Source organism: Chrysemys picta, chromosome 1, assembly GCF_011386835.1.
Source record: "Chrysemys picta bellii isolate R12L10 chromosome 1, ASM1138683v2, whole genome shotgun sequence".
Taxonomy (NCBI): domain Eukaryota; kingdom Metazoa; phylum Chordata; order Testudines; family Emydidae; genus Chrysemys; species Chrysemys picta.
Genome location: NC_088791.1, coordinates 96479230 through 96503035, shown reverse-complemented (window position 1 = coordinate 96503035; position 23806 = coordinate 96479230). Strand labels below are relative to the sequence as shown.

General features: G+C 49.7%; 2 protein-coding genes across 2 annotated transcripts; one reads left to right on the top strand and one right to left on the bottom strand.

Moving 5' to 3' along the window:
• The first annotated feature begins 3652 nt into the window (after positions 1–3652).
• On the top strand, positions 3653–21795 carry APOL3 (apolipoprotein L3). The gene is made up of 4 exons (XM_008179352.4): positions 3653–3845; positions 15843–15969; positions 16099–16249; positions 19492–21795. The coding sequence occupies exons 2-4, from the start codon at positions 15939–15941 to the stop codon at positions 20381–20383; spliced, it is 1074 nt and encodes a 357-aa protein (XP_008177574.2). The 5' UTR covers positions 3653–3845; positions 15843–15938; the 3' UTR covers positions 20384–21795.
• Positions 8925–13473, bottom strand: LOC135974936 (uncharacterized). Its single transcript, XM_065564290.1, has 2 exons — positions 12493–13473; positions 8925–11498 (listed from the first exon to the last, which is right to left on the bottom strand). The coding sequence occupies exons 1-2, from the start codon at positions 13067–13069 to the stop codon at positions 11023–11025; spliced, it is 1053 nt and encodes a 350-aa protein (XP_065420362.1). The 5' UTR covers positions 13070–13473; the 3' UTR covers positions 8925–11022.
• Positions 21796–23806: the final 2011 nt, after the last annotated feature.

Here is a 23806-nt window from a genome sequence, read left to right as displayed (position 1 = left end):
TTGCGTATCTTAGATCGATCCCTCCCCCGAGTGTAGACCAGCCCAAAGTTTCAATTTATCTCGTGAATACACTGACAACAGTACCTCTGTGTACTGTATCTTCAGCAGCTGCAAACGCGGCCTTCGGGGTCTCTCCATCCATACCAGCAGAATGGCTGAGCCAGATAAGGAGAAGGAGAAAGAGGAGTCAGGATGATATGTTCCAAAAAATCCTGCAAGCCTCCGCTGCTTCAGATAATGAGCATAGGGCTTGGAGAATCACCCTTGCAGACAATCTAGCCAGACAGGCAGTGCGGAGAAAGGTGCAGGAAAAGGAGAGGGACGTGCAGCAGGAAATGCTAGTGCTTCTCAGGCAGCAAACAGACATGCTGCAGACTCTGATAGACCTGTAGGTTCAACAATCCATGCTTGCCTTCCTCTGCAGTCCATAGAGAACTGCATATTGGGACCTCCCTACACCCCCCCCCCCCCAACATTCCACATGGCACCAGGGGCTGCTGCACTACCCCTCCCACTCCACCCCTTGAGGACATTAAAGACCTTCACAGTCGCACATACACTGACCTGTGAAAGACATGATTTGTGTATGTGCACCTGAGATGGAAATGACTGTTCTTTCCCCTTCATACGTTCTTTTCCCTTAACGCATTACGCTTTATTAAGTTATAAATGTTTTTCTGTTTGCATTGTTATGGAATAAAAATCTATTTTGGGAAACATCATTCATTTTTATTAGATCACAACATATGCTGGGTGGTGCTGCCATCATTCACAGACAGTATCGGTGCACTGGCAGTGTTATATTACTACACACACAGCACTCACCAAAGACTTCATAACAGAGCTGCAAAAGAGCAAGGCCAGCTAGAGCACACTATAGCAACTCACACTACACTGGCTCACTATTAAAATGGTCTTACAAAGCCTCCCTGAGCCTAATAGCTCTGTACTGAGTTCTTCTTAAAGACTTGGTGTCCAGCTGCTCAAAATCACCAGACAGCTGCTCCACCTCCGCTCTTCACCCCATGGAAACTTTGCCCCTTTGCTTCACAGATATTATGCAGGACACAGCAGGCAGCTATAACCATTGGGATATTTTTTCATTGAGGTTCAATCTCATGAGTAGAGCGCGCCAGTGACCCTACCAATATCCAAAGGCACATTCAACAGTCATTCTGCACTTGCTGAAGCACTCCTTGGTGGTGTTGAGGTGCCCAGTGTACAGCTTCTTGAGCCATTAGAGCAAGGGGTAGGGCTGGGTCGCCCAGGATAACTATTAGTATTTCAACATCCTCAACGATAATCCACTGGCCAGGGAAGAAAGTCCCTGCTTGCAGCTTTCTGAACATTCCTGTGTTCTTAAAGATCTGTGAGTCATGAACCTTCCCTGACCAGCCCACACTGATGTCAGTAAAGCATCCCTGGTGATCCACCAGAGCTTGCTTTACCATAGAAAACTAGTTCTTTCTGTTAATGTACTCTGAAGCAAGGCGGTCTGGTGATAAAACAGGGATATGCGTGCCATCTATTGCCCACTGCCGTTTGGGAAGACTCACAGCCCTTCATAGCAGGAGGCGATTAATGGCCCTGCACAATTGCATCACAACAGCCCCCGTGGTGGAATTCCCAACTCCAAATTGCTTCCCAACTGATCAGTAGCAATCTGGCATTGCAAATTTCCTCTGTGCAATTGCTACTCCCTTCTCCACTGTCCATGCAGATCTCATTTTGGTGTCTCTGAGTTGGAGGGCTGGGGCAAGCTCTGCACACAGATCCAGGAATGTGGTCTTGCGCATCCAAAAGTTCTGCAGCCTCTGCTGGTCATCCCAAACCTGCATGACAATGCGATTCCAACAGTCAGTGCTTGTTTCTCAGGCCCAGAACCAGCACTCCACTGTCTGAAGCTGCTCTGTGAATGCTGCCAACAATCTTGAATTGTTTCTACGTCCCACAGCAATCTAGCATCCAAGGAATCATCATGTTCCCCGTGGCGCCTCTTGCAGTTCTGCAATTACTGCAGGACCAGATGGCCTGTGCTCACATTGCTCATCGCCATAGTGCAGTGCTGTGTAGGCTCCATGCTTCCGTTGGAGATGGTGGACAGTGAGGAGGGAAGCGCAGGTTTATGGGATGCAGGTGCAATTATGGGATGGAGAATACTGCATTCTGGGAAGTTGAATCCACGCTCCCAGTCACCCCTGCGCGACTTGTTTCGTCCCAATGAAGCATTGTGAAAACTTACCACAACACCCTGCACTGGATGGAGGCGAGGTGCACAGTGGGATAGCTACCACGGCGCACTGCACTCTGCATCAGCACAAGTGCTTCTGGTGAGGACACGCACCACCATTACACGGAGTGCAGTGCGGACGCGCACAAACAATGTAATTGCTGCAGCTATATGCCAACGTAACTTAGGTCAACATAATTCTGTAGTGTAGACTGAGAGTATCCCAGCTAAATACAAGATCAAACAGATAGTTTAGCATAAGCAGTTAGCACATATTCTAAGGGACCATTCAAGGTGAAGTGGCTCGTTAACACCCCTGCAGTCATAGGTCAAAAAGGAAGTTAGTGGGTTACAGATTGTTGTAATAAGACATAAATCCAGTGACCTTATTAAGACCATGACTCTAGACTACTAAACTATCTATTCAATCTTCTATTTAGCTGTAACACTCAGAGTACCTTTCCCAGACCTGAAGAAGAGCTCTGTGTCGCTCAAAAGCTCCGGTTTCAGAGTAGCAGCCGTGTTAGTCTGTATCCGCAAAAAGAAGAACAGGAGTACTTGTGGCACCTTAGAGACTAACAAATTATATATGCATCCGAAGAAGTGGGCTGTAGTCCACGAAAGCTTATGCTCTAATAAATTTGTTAGTCTCTAAGGTGCCACAAGTACTCCTGTTCTTCTTTTTGCTCAAAAGCTCGTCTCTCTCACCAGCAGAAGTTGGTCCAAGCCAGGGGTAAAAGTAACTTAAAGGACTTACCGGTACGCCGGAGTCCTGAGTGGGGTGTGGCCTCGACTGGAAGAGGCGTGGCCTCAATGGGAAGAGGCGGGGTCTTTCAAGATTTAAAGGCCCTGGGGCTCCGGCTGTGGCTGGGAGCCCCAGGGCCTTTAAATCACCCCGGAACTACCAGCTACAGAGGCGGCTGGGAGCCCCGGGGCAAATTAAAGAGTCTGGGGCTCTGGCCGCTGTGGAGCTCCAGGCCCTTTAAATCACTGTGGGAGCCCTGCCGCCGCTACCCCGGGGCGGCAGGGCTCGGGCTAGGGATGGGGTAATGGCGTCAGGGCTCCTGAGGCGATTTAAAGGGCCCAGGGCTCCAGCCGCTGCGGCAGCTGGGCTCAGGCGGGTATTTAAAGGGCCCTAGGCTCCCCGCAGCGGCTGGAGCCCTGGGCCCTTTAAATCACTGCCGGAGAAGCCGGTCCAGTTCGGCACGGCATACTGGCTCTTGCCAGTACGCCGGACTGGACCAGCTTACTTCCACCTTTGGTCCAAGCTATTACCTCACCCACCTTGTCTCTCTAATAGTCTGGGACTGACAGGGCTACAACAACAGTGCCTACAACAGGAGAGTGTAGCCAGCAGACAAGCTGCCTCTTTGAAAAAAAACATGCCCTTTGTTTCACTCCTCCCACTTTCCTTCATAACAGATAATACTGGGTTACTCCACCCTTGGTAAACACACACCAAGGGCCTTGGCGAGTATATTTGGCTTCTCCTATGACATATTTTAATGCACTTCTGAGAAACTCCTCTCCACTTCCTTACAGGAAACTGTGCTTCAGTCTAGACAGACACAGCCCTGTGATTTCTCAGGCAGACTAGCCAGGGGCAGCCAGAGAGGTAAGGGTCATAGCATTTCATCAGGGCTTTCGATCTTGCAGACCTTATATTGAGGAAGGGGATATTGTTTTGCCTCCTGCTGGCCTGTGGGCCAACTTGAAATTCCCTATAAAACGTAAACTAGTTACTATTGAAACGTAAGGTGGTCTGTTAGGGATTATGCAGGTTCCTTCCTTTTAAATGCTATTTTTACTACCTCATCTCTTGACATGGACAGATTCCAGCAGCAGGAGGTGGGGCTGGACTGCCTGCTGAAAGGGGAGGGGGCTATAGCTGGAAGAGGGGTGGGAGGGGAGAGGTAAACATCTGTGGGGTATGTTGGGTTATTCACTTGTGTAGAGAGCAGTGCAGTGCAGTGCACTTTACTCATCAGTATGCTTGTGTGAACTGTTCTAAGGGCCATTAAAATCAAAGGGACCCTTTGCCATTGACTTCAGTGGTCACAGTTTCAGGCTTTCAAAGACAACTAGCTAGAAAATTATATAATCTGATTGCCTTCTTTTGGAGAGTGCACAAGTCAGTGTTGAGACATGGTGTCATGGGCACAAAGCTGCTGTGTAATAATCTAAGACCACCAGTATGTAATAATTCTACGTATGCTGTATTATTGAGGTTATTGGTTATTGAGGTAGACTGCGTAACTTACACTGGGGTAGTGGAATGTGTATTATAACCGTATAATGCTCGAATTCAATGAGGACTGTTGGAAAAACAAGCAGGAAAGAAACATAATGGTCCCACATAAGAACAGAGCTTATATCTTGTCTCTAACAAAGATGCAAGACTTACTCTGCCAGGCTAGGAGACTAGTGATCAAAAGGTCTATAAATAGGGGAGTGATCAAAACACTAAGCAGTCTTTAAAGGTGACTCTCTCTGAAGCAGGGGGAGAAATGGTTTGTGAGCTAAAGCAACAGATTATGCAGGCCAGACCCTAGATGTTTCAGTGTGTCTACAGGAAGCTTAGACCTACCTACCAAGATCCTCATGTGGAAGAGTGTTGGATACCTGGTAAGCTAGACATGCATTAGTCTGTTTATTGTTTTAAGATTTGTTTAATCTGAAAAGCTTTGGTTCTAAATAAATAACCCTCTGCTTTAGGAAGCCTGTTCTGTTACTGGGTAGTGAATACCGCTGTCATTGCTCACACAGGGGACAAAAATGCAGGCACCGAAAATAAGTCAGCCCGCTGAGGTGATCATGGCTAAGGCTACATTTTAGTCATGGGTATTTTTAGTAAAAGTCACGGACAGGTCACAGGCAGTAAACAAAAATTCATGGCCCGTGACCTGTCCATGACTTGTACTATATACCCCTGACTAAAACTTGGGTGCTTTGTGCAGGGGGGTGGGGGTGGCCCAGGGGTGCAGTGGGTGCTCTGGGAGGGGTGGCCCAGGGGCCCACAGCCCAGGACCCCCACTGTTGCTCCCAGAAGCGGCCGGTCTGTCCCAGCAGTCCCTAGGTGGAGGCGCAGCCGGGGGGCTCCGTGCGCTGCCCCCTCCCCAAATGCCCACGCCGCAGCTCCCATTGGCTGGGAACTGTGGCCAATGGGAGCTGTGGGGGCAGTGCCTGCGGGCGGAGGCAGCGCGCACCATGCAGAGCCGCCTGGCCACGCCTCCACCTAAGAGCTGGACATGCCGGCTGCTTCCAGGGAGCCCTCCCACCCTCCTGAGGGAAGCACCACCCACTGCCCCCACCACCTCCCACGCTCCAGCCCCCTGCCTCAGCCCTGATCCCCCTCCCACATCCAAACTCCTGCTGCTGCTGAGGGAGAGGGGCACGGTGGTCCGAGACTGCCCCAGCAGCAGAAGAAACAAGAAGAAAACAGTTTAATTCCCTTGGAAAGCCTATCCTGTTTAGTTACCAAATCAGTATTCTGACTATAATACCTCCCAAATAACACCAGGAAAATGGCAAGATTCAGCTGAATGCCACTTGTGATGGGGAAGGGAAGCTAGGCAGGGAGTGGAGGTTATTCTGGGCCAACATCAACTGAACAGCATGTGGTCAGTATTCACATTTCATTAACACACACACACACACACACACACACACACCCCGCCCCGGGTATAAATACCAAACATCAGCATGAGGCCCAGACCCAGGTACTTTCAGTTGAACTGAAACTGCAGACCAGGTTTCTCTTGTTTGCCAAGCAGGAAATGGGGGCTCTTGCTTTCTAAGGGCCTGATCCTGACCGGTGCTGAACAGCTCAGTTCCCATTGAGTTCGGGGCAGATGAGAGCATTCAGCCTCCAGCAGGAAGCACAAGGCACTTCCCAGGACAAGGCATCCATAACCATTCCTCTCTGTGAGTCCAGCAGGTCAGAGCTGCTAGTGCTGCGAGAACAAGGCTGCATCACGATGTAGACACACACCCTTTCTGTATCGCTGGATTTCTAACATCCTCTTCTGGGAGGAGTTTGTACACTGCTCTAATGCTGCAGCAATGCAGTTGATTAAACTGCTAATTAATATTCTTTTATTTTAATTTTAGCTACTCTTTGGAGACAACAGATGTAGTAACAATAACCCAGTGCTTTGGGCTCATATTGCACTTTTCATCTGAAGAGCTCAAAGCGCATCAAAAAGAGGCACAGGAATGACTCCTATTTTTGCAGATGGAGTAAATGAGGTGCAGAGCAGTTAAGTGACTAGCCGAAGCGCACGCAGGATGTCCAGAGCGGAATCATGGACAGGACCGGGTCACACAACTCCTAAGTCCCTTTCTCATCCTGCCTCTCCAGCATCCAGTAGATCCCTCATCACCATTTCTTTCCCATGGCTGGGTTGCTGCCCCTCCCCGCATCCTTCTAGGCACTCATTTGATTTGCAGTGTGACAGATGCTAATTACAGCAAGGCACTTGGACACGCTCAACAGGGAATTTTCTTTCCTGTAAATTGGGCTCTACTCACTTGACCAGCAGAGCTGCCCGGCCTTTGCAGTGCTAAGAGCCACGCTCGCTCACCGCTTGCCAGGAGCCCCAGGGCTGCACCTAATTTCCATATTCATGTACACAGAATTTTAATCAGCTCTAAAAATAACCGTTTTTTAAAAATTTTAAACAGAGCCCAGTAGATGTACATGGCGCTTGACAAAACACAAAGGCCAAGATTTAAAACATCTCAGACCAGCACTGCTCTCCTTGGCCAAGAGCTGTGGTTTGAGCATTGGCCTGCTAAACCCAGGGTTGTGAGTTTAATCCTTGAGGGGGCCACTTAGGGATTTGGGGATTTAGTTGGGATTGGTCCTGTTTTGAGCAGGGGGTTGGACTAGATGACCTCCTGAAGTCCCTTCCAACCCTGATATTCTATTCTATTCTATTCTATTCTATTCTATTCTATTCTAAAGCATCTGGTGATTTTCAGAGTGCAACTTGCAGTCCCTTAAAGGGGCTGGATTTTCACAGGAGGATGCTCAGTGCTTTCTGAAAATCAGCCCCCAAAATCACTACTGAAATTCTTTGGCCAAAGAGACTAGCACTGAGCTGAGATTTTAAATCCTCCATTTCCTACATTCTATTATAGATTATTATTTGTATTACGGTACAGCTTAGCGGCTCAGATGAGATCAAGACCACGCTGTGCTAGTCACTGCATAAATGCATAATGAGAGTTTATAATCTGCTAACTATAGAGACAAGTTAGTCAAAGGGGAAACTGAGGCACGGGGGTGTGACTTGCCCAAGTTCACCCAGCACGTCTGTGGCAGAAATTGAGTTCTATTCCTATCTCCTGACTCCCAATCCAGATCCTCATCTACTACACTAGAATTTCTCAGCTGGGGGGTCATGTCCCTCAGGGGAGTTACAAAAGGCAATCAAGGTACATTGTGAAGCACTGAAAACTTAATTAGAATCTAAAGCTCCTCCAGTCCTCCCTCCCTTACCCTTCCAGGTCAAATATTCAACCTCCTGAAATACACATATGGATACATGATGTAGGCTTGGTATTATCATCATCAATACAGCTAGTATAAAAGTAAAAGTAAAAAAATATAAGGGGTCAGGAAAAAATTTACATTTGAATAAGGGGTTGCCAACCTGAAATGGTTGGAAAACACTGCACAAGAGCATTCTTCCACCCCACTAGCAGAATTAGACCTGTTTAAACCTGGTATTTGTGAGAGGAGACTCAGGCCTTGTATGTGTAGCTGGCCTCATCTTGATCTAGATTAAAATGTCTCTCTAGATTTTAGACTTTAATGAAATGCAATTTGAACAGGTCAAAATCTACTGCACGGAAAACACCAACTTTTACAAAATCCATTTATCTATCAGGAAACAACTATTGCTTCAAACATCAGCTGCAGTGCAAGACTCAACACTAAGACACATTTGCATCCACTCAAATTGCATCCCGGTTCTGGCTCTTACCACAAAGGTAAGCCAGGTTTCATGCTTTCAAAATTCACGATCCTGTCTTCTTCTCACTTTGGCACAGCAGAACTTGCACTGCCCAGAAAAACAGAAAAAAAATGACTTAATCACACAAGTAAATACGTTAGGGCCTCTCTTTACATCCGTTTGCTTGTAATCGCCTTCTCAGGATAAATAAATTTGTTAGTCTCTAAGGTGCCACAAGTCCTCCTGTTCTTCTTCTCAGGACTGCATCCCAGCAGCTTTTATACTGCTCTGAGTCACTTCATTGGAGCAGTTCAATGCCTCTGTTAACCAATACAGCACTACACAACATCTTAGCTCTTTGGGGTCTGTAGACGCATCTTCCTAATGAAGGACCTTGCTGAATTGGGGCCTAGGTTCCTTAGGCCTTGTCTACACTACGAGAGTAGTTCGATTTTACTTGCATCGAATTTTTGTAATCGATATTGCAAAGTCGAACGTGTGTGTCCACACTAAGGACAGTAATTCGACTTTGTGCGTCCACACTAACGGTGATAGCGTCGACATTCGAAGCGGTGCACTGTGGTCAGCTATCCCACAGTTCCCGCAGTCCCCTCTGCCCATTGGAATTCTGGGTGTAGCCGGCAATGCCTTCTGGGTAACAAAATGAGTCGAGGGTGCTTTTGGGAAACTGTCGTCATCCGTCCATCACTCCCGCCCTCCCTCCCTGAAAGCGCCGGCGGGAAAACAGTTCGCGCGCTTTTCCAGTCATTGACAGCGCGGACGCCACTGTACTCCGAGCATGGAGCCCGCTGCGACCATCGCTGCAGTTGTGGCCGCTCTCAACGTCTCGCAGCTTATCATAAAGGTTTCCCTGAGGCAGATGCAGAAAAGTCAGGCAAGGAGGCTACGGCACCGCGGTGATGTCCTGAAGTCTGAGAGTAGCACAGACCTGTCAGAAAGCAGGCGACCCAGCGCCGAGGACATCACAGTGGCAATGGGTCATGTTGATGCCGTGGAACGGCGATTCTGGGCACGGGAGACAAGCACTGAGTGGTGGGACCGCATAGTGCTGCAGGTCTGGGATGAATCCCAGTGGCTGCGAAACTTTCGCATGCGGAAGGGAACTTTCCTGGAACTTTGTGAGTTGCTGTCCCCTGCCCTGAAGCGCAGTGACACCCGGTTGCGAGCTGCACTGAGTGTACAGAAGCGAGTGGCCATAGCCCTGTGGAAGCTTGCAACGCCAGACAGCTACCGGTCAGTCGCGAACCAGTTTGGGGTGGGCAAATCTACCGTGGGGGTTGTTGTGATGCAAGTAGCGAAGGCAATCGTTGATGTACTGCTGCCAAAGGTAGTGACCCTGGGAAACGTGGAGGCGATCATAGATGGCTTCGCAGCGATGGGATTCCCAAACTGCGGTGGGGCCATAGATGGAACTCACATCCCTATCCTGGCACCGGACCACCAGGCCACCCAGTACATTAACCGAAAGGGATACTTTTCCATGGTGCTGCAAGCACTGGTGGACCACAGGGGACGTTTTACCAACATCTACGTGGGATGGCCGGGCAAGGTTCATGACGCTCGTGTTTTCAGGAACTCTGGTCTGTTTAGACGGCTGCAACAAGGTATTTACTTCCCGGACCACAAAATAACTGTTGGGGATGTGGAGATGCCTATAGTCATCCTCGGGGACCCAGCCTACCCGCTAATGCCCTGGCTCATGAAGCCCTATACTGGCGCCCTGGACACTGAAAAAGAACTCTTCAACTACCGGCTGAGCAAGTGCAGAATGGTGGTGGAGTGTGCTTTTGGCCGTCTCAAGGGGAGATGGAGAAGCTTACTGACTCGCTGTGATCTCAGCGAAACCAATATCCCCATTGTTATAGCAGCTTGCTGTGTGCTCCACAATCTCTGTGAGAGCAAGGGGGAGACCTTTATGGCGGGGTGGGAGGTTGAGGAAAATAGCCTGGCTGGTGATTACTCACAGCCAGACAGCCGGGCGATTAGAAGAGACCAGCGGGAAGCGCTGTGCATCCGGGAGGCTTTGAAAGCAAAGTTCCTGAGTGAGCAGGGTAACCTGTGATTTTATAGTTTGTGTACTGAGAAGCTAAACCTGCCCCCGTTTCTTTACCCAGGTAATGTTGACTATCCTATCCAGTTACATACCCCCTTCACCCCCCCTCCAACACACGTGTCGAAATAAAAATAGTTCTACTTTGTTAAAGCACACCGTTTTCTTTAATACTGTTTTAGCGGGAATTTTTTAAAACTGGGACGCAGACTGTGGTGCGGGGCGGGTCTAGTGTTGTGATGCGAATGCAGCTTCTAAACTCAAGGATTGACAGGCTCCGCTGCGGTGGGATGCTTGTTTCAACGGAGCCTGTCACCCCTCCTGATCGGGACTGTGTGTATGGGAGGTCTATTTGACTTTGTGGCAGGGGGAGGACGGTTACAGATCCCATGCTGTGTGGCTCTGTGATCCTGTCTAAGGACCGGCGCTTAAGATCTGTAACTGCCCTCCCCCGCCACAAAGTCACAGAGCAACCCACCCCCCCCAACATTACATCAAAACAACCTCCCAGACTAACCGGGGCAACTAGTCACTGCATCACTGCACTGTGTATGTGCCCTGCTGCTGTGCCTGCCCCCGACTATGTACCCTGCCAAAGGAGACTGTCCTGTCCAATTTCCAACCCCCTTTCCCCTCCTCCTCCAAAAGAACATGATTGAAACAGTAGTTAACAGAAACGAATTTTTTATTATCAACTACACATGGCATTGGGAGGTGAAACTTGGACGTGGGCTTGTGTCAGGCGGGAAGGAAAGAACTTTTCAAATTTTGGGAAATGATAGCCTTCTGCTACTAGAGCTCTCTGCAGGGGTGGAGTGAGAGTTAGCAGGGACTCTGCCGCCTCTCCTTCTTTGCACTTTGGGTGAGGTGGGTATGGGACTTGGTGGCGGGGGAGGGCGGTTAGAGATGGACTGCAGCGGGGCTCTGTCCTCCTGCCTCCGTTCCTGCAGAACATCCACAAGGCGCCGGAGCGTGTCCGTTTGCTCCCTCAGTAGTCCAAGCAGCGTTTGAGTCGCCTGCTGGTCTTCCTGCCGCCACCTCTCCTCCCGATCCATGTTGGCTTGGTGCATTCGGGTCAAGTTCTCCCGCCACTGGGTCTGCTGTGCTGCCTGGGCTTGGGAAGAGGCCATAAGCTCAGAGAACATGTCCTCCCGTGTCCTCTTCTTCCTACGCCTAATCCGCGCTAGCCTCTGGGAGTGTGATTCCAGGCTAGGTTGTGAGACAGTCGCAGACGGGGCTGTGGAAATGGGAAAAAGGGAGTGAATTCCTCTGAAAGATAAATGTAGTTGTGAACAAAGAACATAGTCTTTCTCTGTGAACAAGACCATGCACAGCACCTTTCACATGCGCACTCAGCACAAGGTCGAATTCTCGGCCTTCGCATTCTGTGCCTGGGGTCTTGAACAGCACATTTGAGAAGCGAGGCAGCACAACGGAATTTCTGTTGCAGGCAGACATGGTAAGCCGTACACTTGTGGTAGTTTAAAACTTTTATATTACCACTGGCCTCATTTCACATTTAAATCAATGTCAGTCCCTGCTGCCAGCAATCCGGCAAGCGGGAACTCTGCCCCTGTCCCACCCCCTCGCGGCTGTCCCCGGGAATGATCCCTTTCGGCTGCCCCTCTCCCGCCTCCACCGCGTGGCTGCAAACCAGCGGTGACAGTTCTGTAAAGGAACGGGAAAGCAGTCCCAACACTAACATTCCCCTACCTAATTAAAAGCAGGTCACCATGGCCGACATCACCCTGATGAGGATCTCCGAGAGCGACAAAGAGAGAATGCTCCGGGAAAGCCTCCAAAGACCAGGGCCGTATGCCGCCCTGCTGTGCAGAGCAATGATCCCCGAGTACCTGATAATCTCGTGGCGCGGCAACGTGTCGTACTTCGGAGGACCCAATAAGGCCGCTCTCCCCAAGAACCTCATGCAACGGCTTTCAAGTTACCTCCAGGAGAGCTTCATCGAGATGTCCCAGGAGGATTACTGCTCTATCCCCGCACATATAGACCGCATTTTACTGTAGCTGCAGTAGCAGGGAATACACAGTAGAGCGGCTTGTGCAGGACAATCACTGAAAACCGGACATTGCTAGATTTCTTTTCAAAACTTGCACTGCCCCTTACTAAACCGTTAAGCGCCTAGGGCACACTAATCATGAACAACCCATTCTTTTAATTGTTAATATTCCTGTTTTGTTAAAAATAAATGTTTAGATGTTTACAACACTTACTGGCTGATCCTTCACCAGATTCTGTGTCCGGGGTAATGGCTGGGGACGCTTCGTAGGGGATCTCTGTAAGGGTGATGAAGAGATCCTGGCTGTCGGGGAAATCAGCGTTGTGAGAGCTGCCAACTGCCTCGCCCTCCTCATCTCCTTCCTCATCTTCCCCGTCCCCTAACATGTCTGAGGAACCGGCCGTGGACAGTATCCCATCCTCAGAGTCCACGGTCACTGGTGGGGTAGTGGTGGCGGCAGCACCGAGGATGGAATGCAGTGCCTCGTAGAAACGGGATGTCTGGGGATGGGATCCGGAGCGTCCGTTTGCCTCTTTGGTCTTCTGGTAGCCTTGTCTCACCTCCTTGATTTTCACGCGGCACTGCGTTGCATCCCGGCTGTATCCTCTCTCTGCCATGTCTTTAGAGATCTTCTCGTAGATCTTTGCATTCCTTCTTTTGGATCGCAGCTCGGAAAGCACGGACTCATCGCCCCACACAGCGATGAGATCCAAGACTTCACGATCAGTCCATGCTGGGGCTCTCTTTCTATTCCCAGACTGCACGGCCATCACTGCTGGAGAGCTCTGCATCGTTGCCAGTGCTGCTGTGCTCGCCACGATGTCCAGACAGGAAATGAGATTCAAACTGGCCAGACAGGAAAAGGAATTCAAATTCAAATTTTCCCGGGGCTTTTCCTGTGTGGCTGGTCAGAGCATCCGAGCTCGCACTGCTGTCCAGAGCGTCAACAGAGTGGTGCACTGTGGGATAGCTCCCGGAGCTATTAGCGTCGATTTCCATCCACACCTAGCCTAATTCGACATGGCCATGTCGAATTTAGCGCTACTCCCCTCGTCGGGGAGGAGTACAGAAGTCGAATTAAAGAGACCTCTATGTCGAACTAAATAGCATCGCAGTGTGGACGGGTGCAGGGTTAATTCGATTTAACGGCGCTAACTTCGACATAAACGCCTAGTGTAGACCAGGCCTCAGTTGCTCAATTTGAGTACTCACCAGTTTTTCTGATCAGATTGTCTATTAAGGGAACATTTATAAAGGGTTAAGAGATGACGTAAGCATGTTACAAACAAGGTGCTTTTGAAAATCTCAGCAGCATGTGTTATAGCTGGTGATATGCACATTGATACAAGGTTGGTCGTAAGCACCCTGTTGGACTCTATACCAACTGATTAGCCATTTGTTAAAATGACTGTAATCATTTATTTACCCTTTATTTCTAACATTCTAATTAACCTAACGATTTCTAGATGTACCTACTATAAAGGTTGACTAGTTTTTCCTGAAGAAACTCCTGTGTAGGGCATCCCACGCCCAGGAGCAGCGAGTTGTATTGGCCCATGGTGCCCGGGCTCCACCAATATTCAGGGCCCGGGGGCCCTGCTCCACCAATGTTTGGGGCCGGGTCTCTCCCCCAGCCCTGCCTGCCGCCCCCACGCGCCTCCCCTGAGTATCCCCCGGCCCCCACTTGCTGCCCCCGCTCACCTCCCCCGGAGCCTGCAGCTCATGCTGACCCTGCTCTGCCAGCTCCCGGCATCAACTGCTGCCGCAGAGTCCTAGTGTCCCCCATCCATAAATGGCAAGGCAGGCTGCCCTTACCCTGCCCTTCCGCCCTAGCCCTGAGCCTCTCCAACGCCCCAAACGTCTCATCCCCAGCCCCAGCCAGAGCCCTCATCCCCCTGCACCCTAATCCTCTGCCCCAGCCCTGAGCCCCCTCCTGCATCATGAATCCCCAACCCCACCCCACACCCCAAACCTAGCCCTGAGCCCCCTCCCACACCCCTCATCCTCAGCCCTCACCCCTGCACCCCCTCCTATCCCCAAACTCCCTCCCAGAGCCTGCACCCCTCACTCCCTCAGCCCAGAGCCTGCACCCAAACTCCATCCCAGAGCCTGCACCCCTCACCCCCTCCTGCACACCCACCCCCTGCTCCAGCCCAGAGCCTACACCCAAACTGCATCCCAGAGCCTGCACCCCAGCCCTCCGCACTCCCTACCAAAGCCTGCACCCTTTCACCCCCTCCTGCACCACCACCCCTTGCCCCAGCCTACACCCAAACTCCGTCCTAGAGCCTGCACCCCTCACCCCCTCCTGCAACCACACCCCCTGTCTGAGCCTGGAGCCTGCACCCAAACTCCATCCCAGAGCCTGCACCCCTCCTGCGCCCTAATCCCCAGCCCAGGGCCTGCACCTCAGACCTCCTCCCCCCCTCCCAAACTCCTTTCCAGAGCCTTAGGCAGGTGGGGGGCAGCAGGTTCTGGGCACCACCAAAATTTCTACAAACCTGCCACCCCTGCCCACGCCAAACTCCTTATTTAATTTTCCCCTGCATTTTCACTTCTTGATCATCCAATTTTTTTTTCTTTTATCAAGAGTTGTTGTGTTGATGGCCATCTTGTGTAATTTATCACCCCTTGCAGCACCACCTGCCCGGACACTGTCTGCTTTAGCACTACGTTCTTTGATTTCTGTATTCATCTCTACAATGGGGAACTTGCCACCCTTAACAGCTTTTTGACTGTAAAGCAATTCCGAGCTAGATCTTCAAATTTCTTTTTTAGCCTCTTCCAGGCCTCTTTACCCATCTGCAAAGTTTACAATAAGGGCTAAAATACATTCAATTATTACCCCATTTAGGAAAACACAACTGTGTATTTGCTGTGTTTGCAAATCTCCAGCTAAATCCATGTGCCCATTTCATAGATTAGCCTCTCTTCAAGCCAGGAAGAGTCATTTTAAATTCACAGGGATATTTAACATAGAGGTTATTGAGAGCAGTAACATCAATCCCCTGCATAACCAATTGATTGCAAGTTACAAATGAAAGTGTTACGGGTTTCAAGCTGTTAGCAGCATCAACAGCTAGATTTCCCACAACCAGGGCCGGCTCCAGCTTTTTTGCTGCCCCAAGTGGCGAAGCGGGAGGGGGAAAAAAAAAAAAAAAGATAAAGCCGCGATTGGCTGCACTTCGGCGGCATCTCTACCGCGCTGCCTCATTCTTCGGTGGCAATTCAGCGGCGGATCCTTTGCTCTGCGAGGGACTGAGGGTCCCACCGCCGAATTGCCGCCAAAGACCCGGACATGCCGCCCCATTCCATTGGCCGCCCCAAACACCTGCTTCCTTCGCTGGTGCCTGGAGCCGGCCCTGCCCATAACATACATGCGACTGCCAACAAAAGGGAGAATTTGTGCCAGGTATGATGGTGATTTTGTGATGGCTGGGCATGTTCCACTAGCAAACTAAAATGGGACCCTGCCTTCCCACTCAACTTACTCCACATGCAACACTTGTTTCTTCTGTCGATTCACTTTGAACCATGTTTCCCTCCTACTCTTCCCTTTACCAGGGTGGAAGCCCCTCTTCTTCTCTGCATGAGAGGTGCTGAAGGACTGCAACATAAACGAAGTCACAGAGATTGCACCTGGTATTTTCACCCAATAAGATGGCCTCGGGAACATTCAGTACTTATGAAGGTATTCCCTGCGCCTACCGCTGCACTATTTCTCTTTCCTTCTATTTTCATGATTAGAAACTAGAAATGCATGCATCCTTTTAAAAGTAGGTCTGAAGACGCTCCAGTCTGATGTTGTTTTTAATCTTAGAAAACATTCATGACCACGATTTGCAATATGACGGCAGCCTGGGGATCTCAGAGCTTCTGCAGGAGAAAATATATAATGAGGAGCTGCAGAGCTTCTTTCCTGAAGGGTGGAACTACAAGGAAATGTTGCAGGACGTGATGGACCTCGAGAGGTAAGCAAGAGAAATCTTGGTCAAAAGAGAATTCTCACACACAGAGGCTGGTCAGCTGTCTCCTGATAACACCTGACCCCCAATTGAATAGCATCCAGGTCCCTTCGTCCATGACAGTCCCGGGTGTTGCCTCCATTTTATTTGTTATTGGTGAACAATTTCAGATTTATTAGCACCAGTGAGGCTGTATAAAGCAGAAAAGGTTCTCTGCCAGCAGGCTCAGTTCAGGGAAAGGATAAGCTTCATCGCTAAGCAGAGCAAGAGAGAGGAATAGAGGGTGCCAGAGAGAACAACCCAGTGCCTCAGAATAGTGGTTCTCAACCTTTATGGGCTTTGGACCCATTTGTCAATGTTTATGCCCAGTCGCAACCCAGTAAATAGTCTGGGGCCTGGGGTGTTTTTGGTCAGGTCCTGCCCCCCGGGGTTTGGGTCCTGCCCAGCACTCACCCCACAATCGCAGCTCCTGCACCTCCTGTGCTATAGGCCTGGCTGGGCTTGGCTCTCTGCTCCAGGCATTTCAACCTCTGGGGTTGCAGCACGACTCAGGTTTGGTCCTGCACTAGGACAAATTTGTGTGAGTGGAGTTGTGACCTGCCTCATGGGGTTGCAGTGCCACTCATTCAAATTTGGCCTAGCTGGACTCCCGTCATCATGACATCTGAGCCAAACCTGAGTGGCGCTGCTACCCCGGAGGTTGCAGTGCCGAGAGCAGGGATGTGAGCCCAGCCAGCCCCGTGGGACAGAACCACAGGAGCTGCCACATGACCTTTTGAAACATTCTGGTGACCCAATTTTGGGTCCCAACCCACAGTTGAGAAACCCTGCCTCAGAGGGACTAAGGCTGCAGCAGTATCGACACGCAGCCCATCAGGGTAATCTGCTGGTGGCCTGCGAGACATTTTGTTTACGTTGACCATCTATAGGCATGGCCCCCCGCAGCTCCCAATGGCCGCGGTGGAGTTCCATCTCCTACTAGAGCCAGACCTCCCAGCACCCCCCACCCTACAGGGCTGCATCCTCTGACCTGTCCCAGTATATACAAAGACATCTTCTTAGTAACTCTGTGTCATCAAACCCTTCATAAAACTATTAAAATAGCTCACTTACGGTCTCCCTTGTTTGTTCATCAGATTCCTATTTTCTCCTTTATCTAACTTTTCCCTTGGTCTCTGTCTGATTTGGTTTTGATTAATGTATTTTAAGCCCAGACAGACCATAGTGATCATCTAGCCTGACCTCCTGCATGCCACAGGCCATGGAATTTCACCCAGCAATTGCTGCATCAAGCCTACGGCTCCCAGTGAAGACACCACATACCATTATTTAAAGACTCCATCACGACTCTAAGCGAGCTGCCCCAATGGTGAATTACCATCACTTAAAAACGGCACCTTATTGCCAGTCCAAACACGTCTAGCTTCAGCTGTATTCTTTGGAAGCCTCCCCCTCCATCTTCTCCCTTGTTCTCCTTCACTGTGGCTTTGGCTGTGGAGAAGCTAAGTGGAAGCAGCGGTGGCTCAGTTTCCCTCCTGCTCAATGGGCAGATTCCAGCTGGCAGCGTCTTCCCACCAAGGGATGGGAAAAACAGTAATGGGGGAAGATTGACAGGGAGGGGCCATTGCTGGGTGGAGGTTACAGACCAGCCCTTCAAACTCATTTTGATGGAGCAGGCACAGCCACAGGGTCAATAATTTATTTGCATTTGAGCCAAATGCAGGTGACTTCTTTGCCCATGGCACTGAGAGAGACCAGAGCTGCTGCCAAGAACACAGGAAGGAAAGGGGAGAGGCTGAAAAAATGCAAAGCTCTGATTGTTTTCTCTCACCTTCCCTGCGGACAAAATTAATTTGAAAAACCCAACAGATCATTCCCCTGATCTTCCCTAATATGGAAAGTAGGAAGTCACCAGAAACTGGTTAGTAGCACCACAGGGTGGAGCTGACTGAAAAGCAACACTCAAAATGGTGCCGTGGGATTCCTCACTTACTGCATTTTTATGATTTCCAGGGAAAAAACATTATTCAGCCTACAAATAAAAGCAATGGCAAGTTACTCCTGTTAGCCCTGCAGAACCAGCACAGCTCCAAGAGCGTGAGCTGGATTCTTTCCTGGCTCACACGTCATTGTCCAGTAAACCCAACTGCAGTGCCACCTGTGGAACCTGTCTTCAAATGACCCTTTAATTACACCAGAGCAGCTGCCCTGAAGGCAGAGGTGTAACTGAGGGCAGCATTTTGGAAGACAAGGCACTGCACAGCTGTAGCTGAGGGTAGTATCTGCAGAACGTTCATTGAGGTGATAATGCACAAAGTGTGGTCCAGCGGTTAGGGGGTCTACCCTGAGACTTAGGAGACCTGGGTTCCCTGCTCTGCCACAGACTGCCTGTGTGACCTTGGGCAACTCACACTGTGCCTCAGTGCAGCACTGCCCTTCCTAACAGGGGTGTAGGGAGGATAAATACATTAAGAATAGGAGGCACCCAGTTCTATGGCAATGGAGGCCAGATAAGTATGTAAGGGATAGAGTCTATGTCTAAACTTAAAATATTGCCATTGCATCACTGTAGTGTTTCATTGTGGACACTTATTACAGTGAGGGGAGAGGCTCTCCGGTTGCCGTAGTTAATCCACCTCCTTGAGAGGCGGTAGTTTGGTCGACAGAAGAATTCTTCCCTCAACCTAGCGCAGCCCACACGGGGACTTAGATCAGCTTAACTCCATGACTCAGGGAGATGGATTTTTCACACCCCTGAGCGATGTAGTTGGGTTGATCTAATTCTCTAGTGTAGACTAGCCTCGGGATACTTGCTGAGTTTACAAGGTTATTTGAATTCCAATAGCACCCAGAGAATCCAACCAAGACTGAGGCGCCATTGTGCAGGGCACTGTATCACACAAGCTAGGAGACAAGCCCTGCCCCAAAGAGATTACGATCAAGGCAAAGGGTGGTGGGGAAACAGGCCCAGAGGTAAAGTGACTTGCCCAGGGTCACCCAGCCAGTGAATGGCAGAGCCAAAATAAGAACCAGGTGTCTCCCAAGTCCCAGTGCACTACCTCAGCCATTAGAAAACACAGTCTCTGCATATGTCAGAAAATATTTTCACTGCCAGGCATAGCAATGACTCTGAAACACACAAGGGAACAGATCTGCTGAGGAAGAAGGGGCTTTTTTAACAGTCACTTTTCACAGCACAACTATAAGGTCTCTTGCAGTGACCAAAATATACCTTTGGCTTCTAACAGGTCTGAAGGAATCATTCCCTGGGAAGAGAGTGCCAGTGAAGATATCATGGTCTTTCTGAAGCAGTTCCCTGAGCAGAGAAAGGAGATAGAGAAGTGTATCCAGTGCCTTAAGGACATGGCAGACAACATTGACCTGACCCATAAGAACTGCACCATTGCCAACATGGCCGCGAACTCCACAAGCCTGGCGTCTGGCATCTTGACTATCCTTGGGCTGACCTTAGCACCGCTGACGGCAGGGGGGAGTTTGGCTCTCACGGCAACTGGGATTGGCTTAGGGGCAGCAGCAGCGGCTACCAGCATTTCTGTCAGCATATATGAGAACATCAGCAATTCAAAGGAAAGGAGCAAAGCCAACGACCTGCTGGTGGAATGCCAAAGCAACCTTGAAACACTGACCCACCTCGATGAAGTGGATTTCAGACCCATAATCTCCCCAAAGAGCGAGGCCATGGGCAACCATCTGACACACGTCCTTTCCACTGCTAGTAAAATTCCAGAGGTAGTCTACAAAAGCGTTAAGGGGATAAGAACCAATGTAAGAGCATTCAAAGTGGTGAAAGCTAACCCTGGTTTGAAGGCCTTAGCACAACGGCTCACCGCGGCTGGGAGGACAGCCCGGAACACAGCAAAGGGGACCAAGCAAGTGCAAAAAGCCTTAGCTGGGACCACTCTTGCCATGTCCAAAAGTGCGAGGGTGCTCGGTGCCACAGCCGCAGGAGTTTTTGTCGTGTTTGATGCCTACAGTCTCGTGAAAGACTCCATCCATTTAACTGAGGGGGCGAAGGCAGAGGCTGCAGCAGATATAAGAGAAAAAGCTAGCCAACTTGAAAAGGACCTTCAGAATCTCAGCGAGCTGTATGAGGAGCTGAAAGGCATGGTATATGAATAGATGAGACACAAGTTCCCATTTCCAGCACTGGGCCAGGAGAAGAACCAATTCACAAGGGGAGGGGAGATTGTGGTAGGAAGTCAAAGCCCCCAAAAGCTACACACGATGCCAACTAACAAGGAGATGCCAGCTCCACTTTGACCAAAAGCATTAAGCAATCTGAACAGTTCAAAGAGATTAATACCGTAATTCACTCCCTCCTGCGTTTGGAATTCAGTGAAAGGATCAGGAGACGTCGTGCTACTGAACAACATTTTGTTAATTCAGAACCTGGGACACCATGAATCATCCTGCTAGGAATTTATCCTATTTTGCCTATGCTTAAGAGAAAGCAACAATATCCTGTACGCATGTGTGAGAGATCTGCTCAGGAGTGAAATTACAAGAGCAGTAACTGCTTTTCAAATGAACTTGTAAAGCATTACACTTCTTCCTTTCTGATTTGAGTGTATTAGCTGCCTTGCCCACATCTGTAATGCTCACTGAAGCATTTTAATTCACCTCAGCAAATAGATAGAAATACCTGAGATATTTGTGCCTTGCCACCATTATTTTTATATTAGAGTAGCACTTACGTGCCTCAACGCTGGGGGTTGTACACACTCAGTGGAAACTGGGGCTGGGTGTGAAGAGAAGGCATGAGGGAGAGAAATTTCTCCAAAGTTCTGAAATTCACCCCCATCTGCAAGAGCATTTGGAGAAGGGGAGATTCCCTCAACTCCCTTCATTTGAAATTAAAGCCATGCCATGGAGTCCTAACAGTTCTAGGCTAGCCAGCGTGCTTTAACCAACCACACAGCCATGAACTAGCATGGAGAGTAGCAAAGCGGTGTTTCCAGAAGGTGGAGAGTCAAACCTTTTACATTTCAGGGGAGGGGCACACCCTCACTCTAGCAGAGAAGAGGCTAATGAGTTCTGATGGGCTCAGCCAGCACTAACCAGGAACCAATATACGTGCCTCCATACCCTCGGGACCAGAGTACCAAGAGGGAGCTGAGAGGATGTACAGACAGTAACTTAGAGAAAAAGGAAGGCTGTATCAGCCCTTGAAGGGAAAACAAGAGAAAGCCAGTGCCTTAGAGAATGCACCCGGTACAGCAGCTGTGACATTGCTCCCATGTCTTGCCTTTGAGACCAAGAGACCAGACCTGGCAAAAGAGGGGTTTATTGGTGTTTTATGCCGTGAAGAGTTAAGACTAAGCAGAGCTAGCTTGGCAGGCATATGAAACCCTCGCTGGGCACATGTATTTCCCATTAGACACATGCAGTTTAATTCCTGACTCATTATGAATGAATTAAAAATGTGTTTGAAAAAAATTAATCCAGCTGGAAAATAAAACTGTAGTCTGAAAGGAGCAGACATGGAAATTAAAAAACACTTTTTCAAAATTACTGATCATATAAATGGAGGAGCACTGAGGGCCTCGCGTGCATTTTGTTTCCAACTTAAAAATACACGTTGCTTTGGCAAAAACATACACAGAAACCCCCAAAAGCCAGCCCTGTCATTCAGAAAGCGCATCCTTATTTGTACCACAGTAGAGCCCAGAGCCTTCAGAACAGTTTCAGCCGCCCACTGTACTAGCTAGGATCAATATGGCAACACACACCATTCATATGATGCCCATTCCCAGAACAGATTGCCCAGATGGTTGTGACATTGAGGTCACATGCCAAATCCAAGACTTTACTGCAAACTGGGGGAGTGGGAGAGCAGAGAGTTGGGGAAGATGACCCATGGCCTGACCTTCAACTCCTAGCAGGCTGAGGAGGGATCCAGGCAGAGTGTTGGTACATTCAGAATAGCTAAGTTATTGTGACCTCAAAATCACAGGTGAAACCCAGGTTGCAAAGAGAGGGAGAATAACCTTTCCACTGACACGTGATGGGAGCTCGTTTCTGAACATTCACACACAAATTGAGCCAGAGTCAGCACATTCTACTAAACGGTTTCATTCCAAACACAGCATGTCCTGTTTTCCCTGCTTAGGCAGCTTCCCACACAGAGGGGCTAGTAATAGGCCCAAGCCAAAATCCCAGACCCAACCATCCACGCACTCCTGGGAAGGCCAGTTCCAAGTCTGCAGTTTGGGGAGGCCTCCAGCCCTTTAATGAGCTGAATTAAAACCCTGGATCCAAACTCCCAGAACGTTGTGCCTCAGGCCTGTAACAGCATTGGGCTCTTGTGTCTCTCTCATCCATTCCACAGTCAGACCTCCCAAGTCCCCCTCCTCCAAATAACCATGTCCCCTGTCATCTCCCTTTAGTCTCCTTAGGCTGCCCAGAACAGACTCTGGTCTCTCTCTTAGAAGTTTTCACATCGTGTGTCTAGCATTTCCCCAGTCATGTATATCTGACCCTACCCAACTAGCGTACTGAACTGAACTGGCAGACATTGCAGCTCTTCCTGCATATTCAAACGTTACGTTCCTGCTGGTACCTCTATCGTAGTCCAAATTTCTTCCTAGCCACTGGCATGATCTGAAGCCATCTGGTGGCTACGCTCGAAAAGATGCATTAAGTGCAGATTCATTTCATGCTAAAACCAACCAAGATAATCTCTGCAACACTGACAGTTCCGTGCAGTGACAAAGCCAGGGATGTTAAAGATGGGTCCCGGTGACAGCGTAAGGGACTCACATGCTGGTACAAACGCGAGGCTCAAAAAACCCAGCAACGACGGCAGGTACCACTGCGCCTTTGTAGCTGAATCTTCCTCCGATTCAGCACATGTCCACACTACACACTGCACTGTCCCTGAGGGAGCAAGGCAGATCTTTTACAGCTCTGTAAGCAGAGCCGAGGATTAGAAGATGGCAGCCCCCTCACGTGTGAGCTGTACTTTGCAAGCCATGGGACAGTGTATCCAACCCTAGTGCAGGGCGTCGCTGAGTGCTGTGGATCACTGACTTGTAGGTATCTGGTACCACACTGGGTGAACCACACCCCGGATCACTGGGTGACTCACACCCCCGGAGGTGAATGTTTTAGTTGCTCCAAGCACTGGGTTCTTTCAGCTGTAGCCCTCGGTGAGCATCCATTCACTGTGATAACATAGAGGATAACTAGTGCTGCCGAGGTAAGGTGCAAAGACCCTCAGCACAATTGCTTTAAAGTCACAGGCAAAAGAGATGATAAATGATCAGCCCACCAGCTCCTAACTCAAGAGTCCCCAAGGCCAAGGACAGCCCAGTACTAGGTGATGAAGGAAAGAGTCTTGGTGTGATCTCTCTACCTGATGTACCCCTGGCAGCAGCTAGTGCTGATCCCTTGCCAGCAACAGGCTGTGATTTGATCCAGCCCCAGCTCTCAAGCTGCCTGGACTTCTTTCAACAGCCAGCTCCTCCCACAGAGCCCTCAGCTCTCTTCTGAGCCAGGTCCCCCAGTGACCTCCTCCTTCCCTCTCCTGTGCTGGACTCTAGA

Coding starts and splice junctions, on each gene's coding strand:
- APOL3 (XM_008179352.4), top strand. CDS start 15,939: ATGGCCTCGGGAACATTCAGTACTTATGAAG. Junction 15,970..16,098: donor AACATTCAGTACTTATGAAG/GTATTCCCTGCG, acceptor TTTTAATCTTAG/AAAACATTCATGACCACGAT. Junction 16,250..19,491: donor GACGTGATGGACCTCGAGAG/GTAAGCAAGAGA, acceptor GGCTTCTAACAG/GTCTGAAGGAATCATTCCCT.
- LOC135974936 (XM_065564290.1), bottom strand. CDS start 13,069: ATGCAGAGCTCTCCAGCAGTGATGGCCGTGCAGTCTGGGAATAGAAAG. Junction 11,499..12,492: donor ATCTGGTGAAGGATCAGCCA/GTAAGTGTTGTA, acceptor CCATTTCCACAG/CCCCGTCTGCGACTGTCTCA.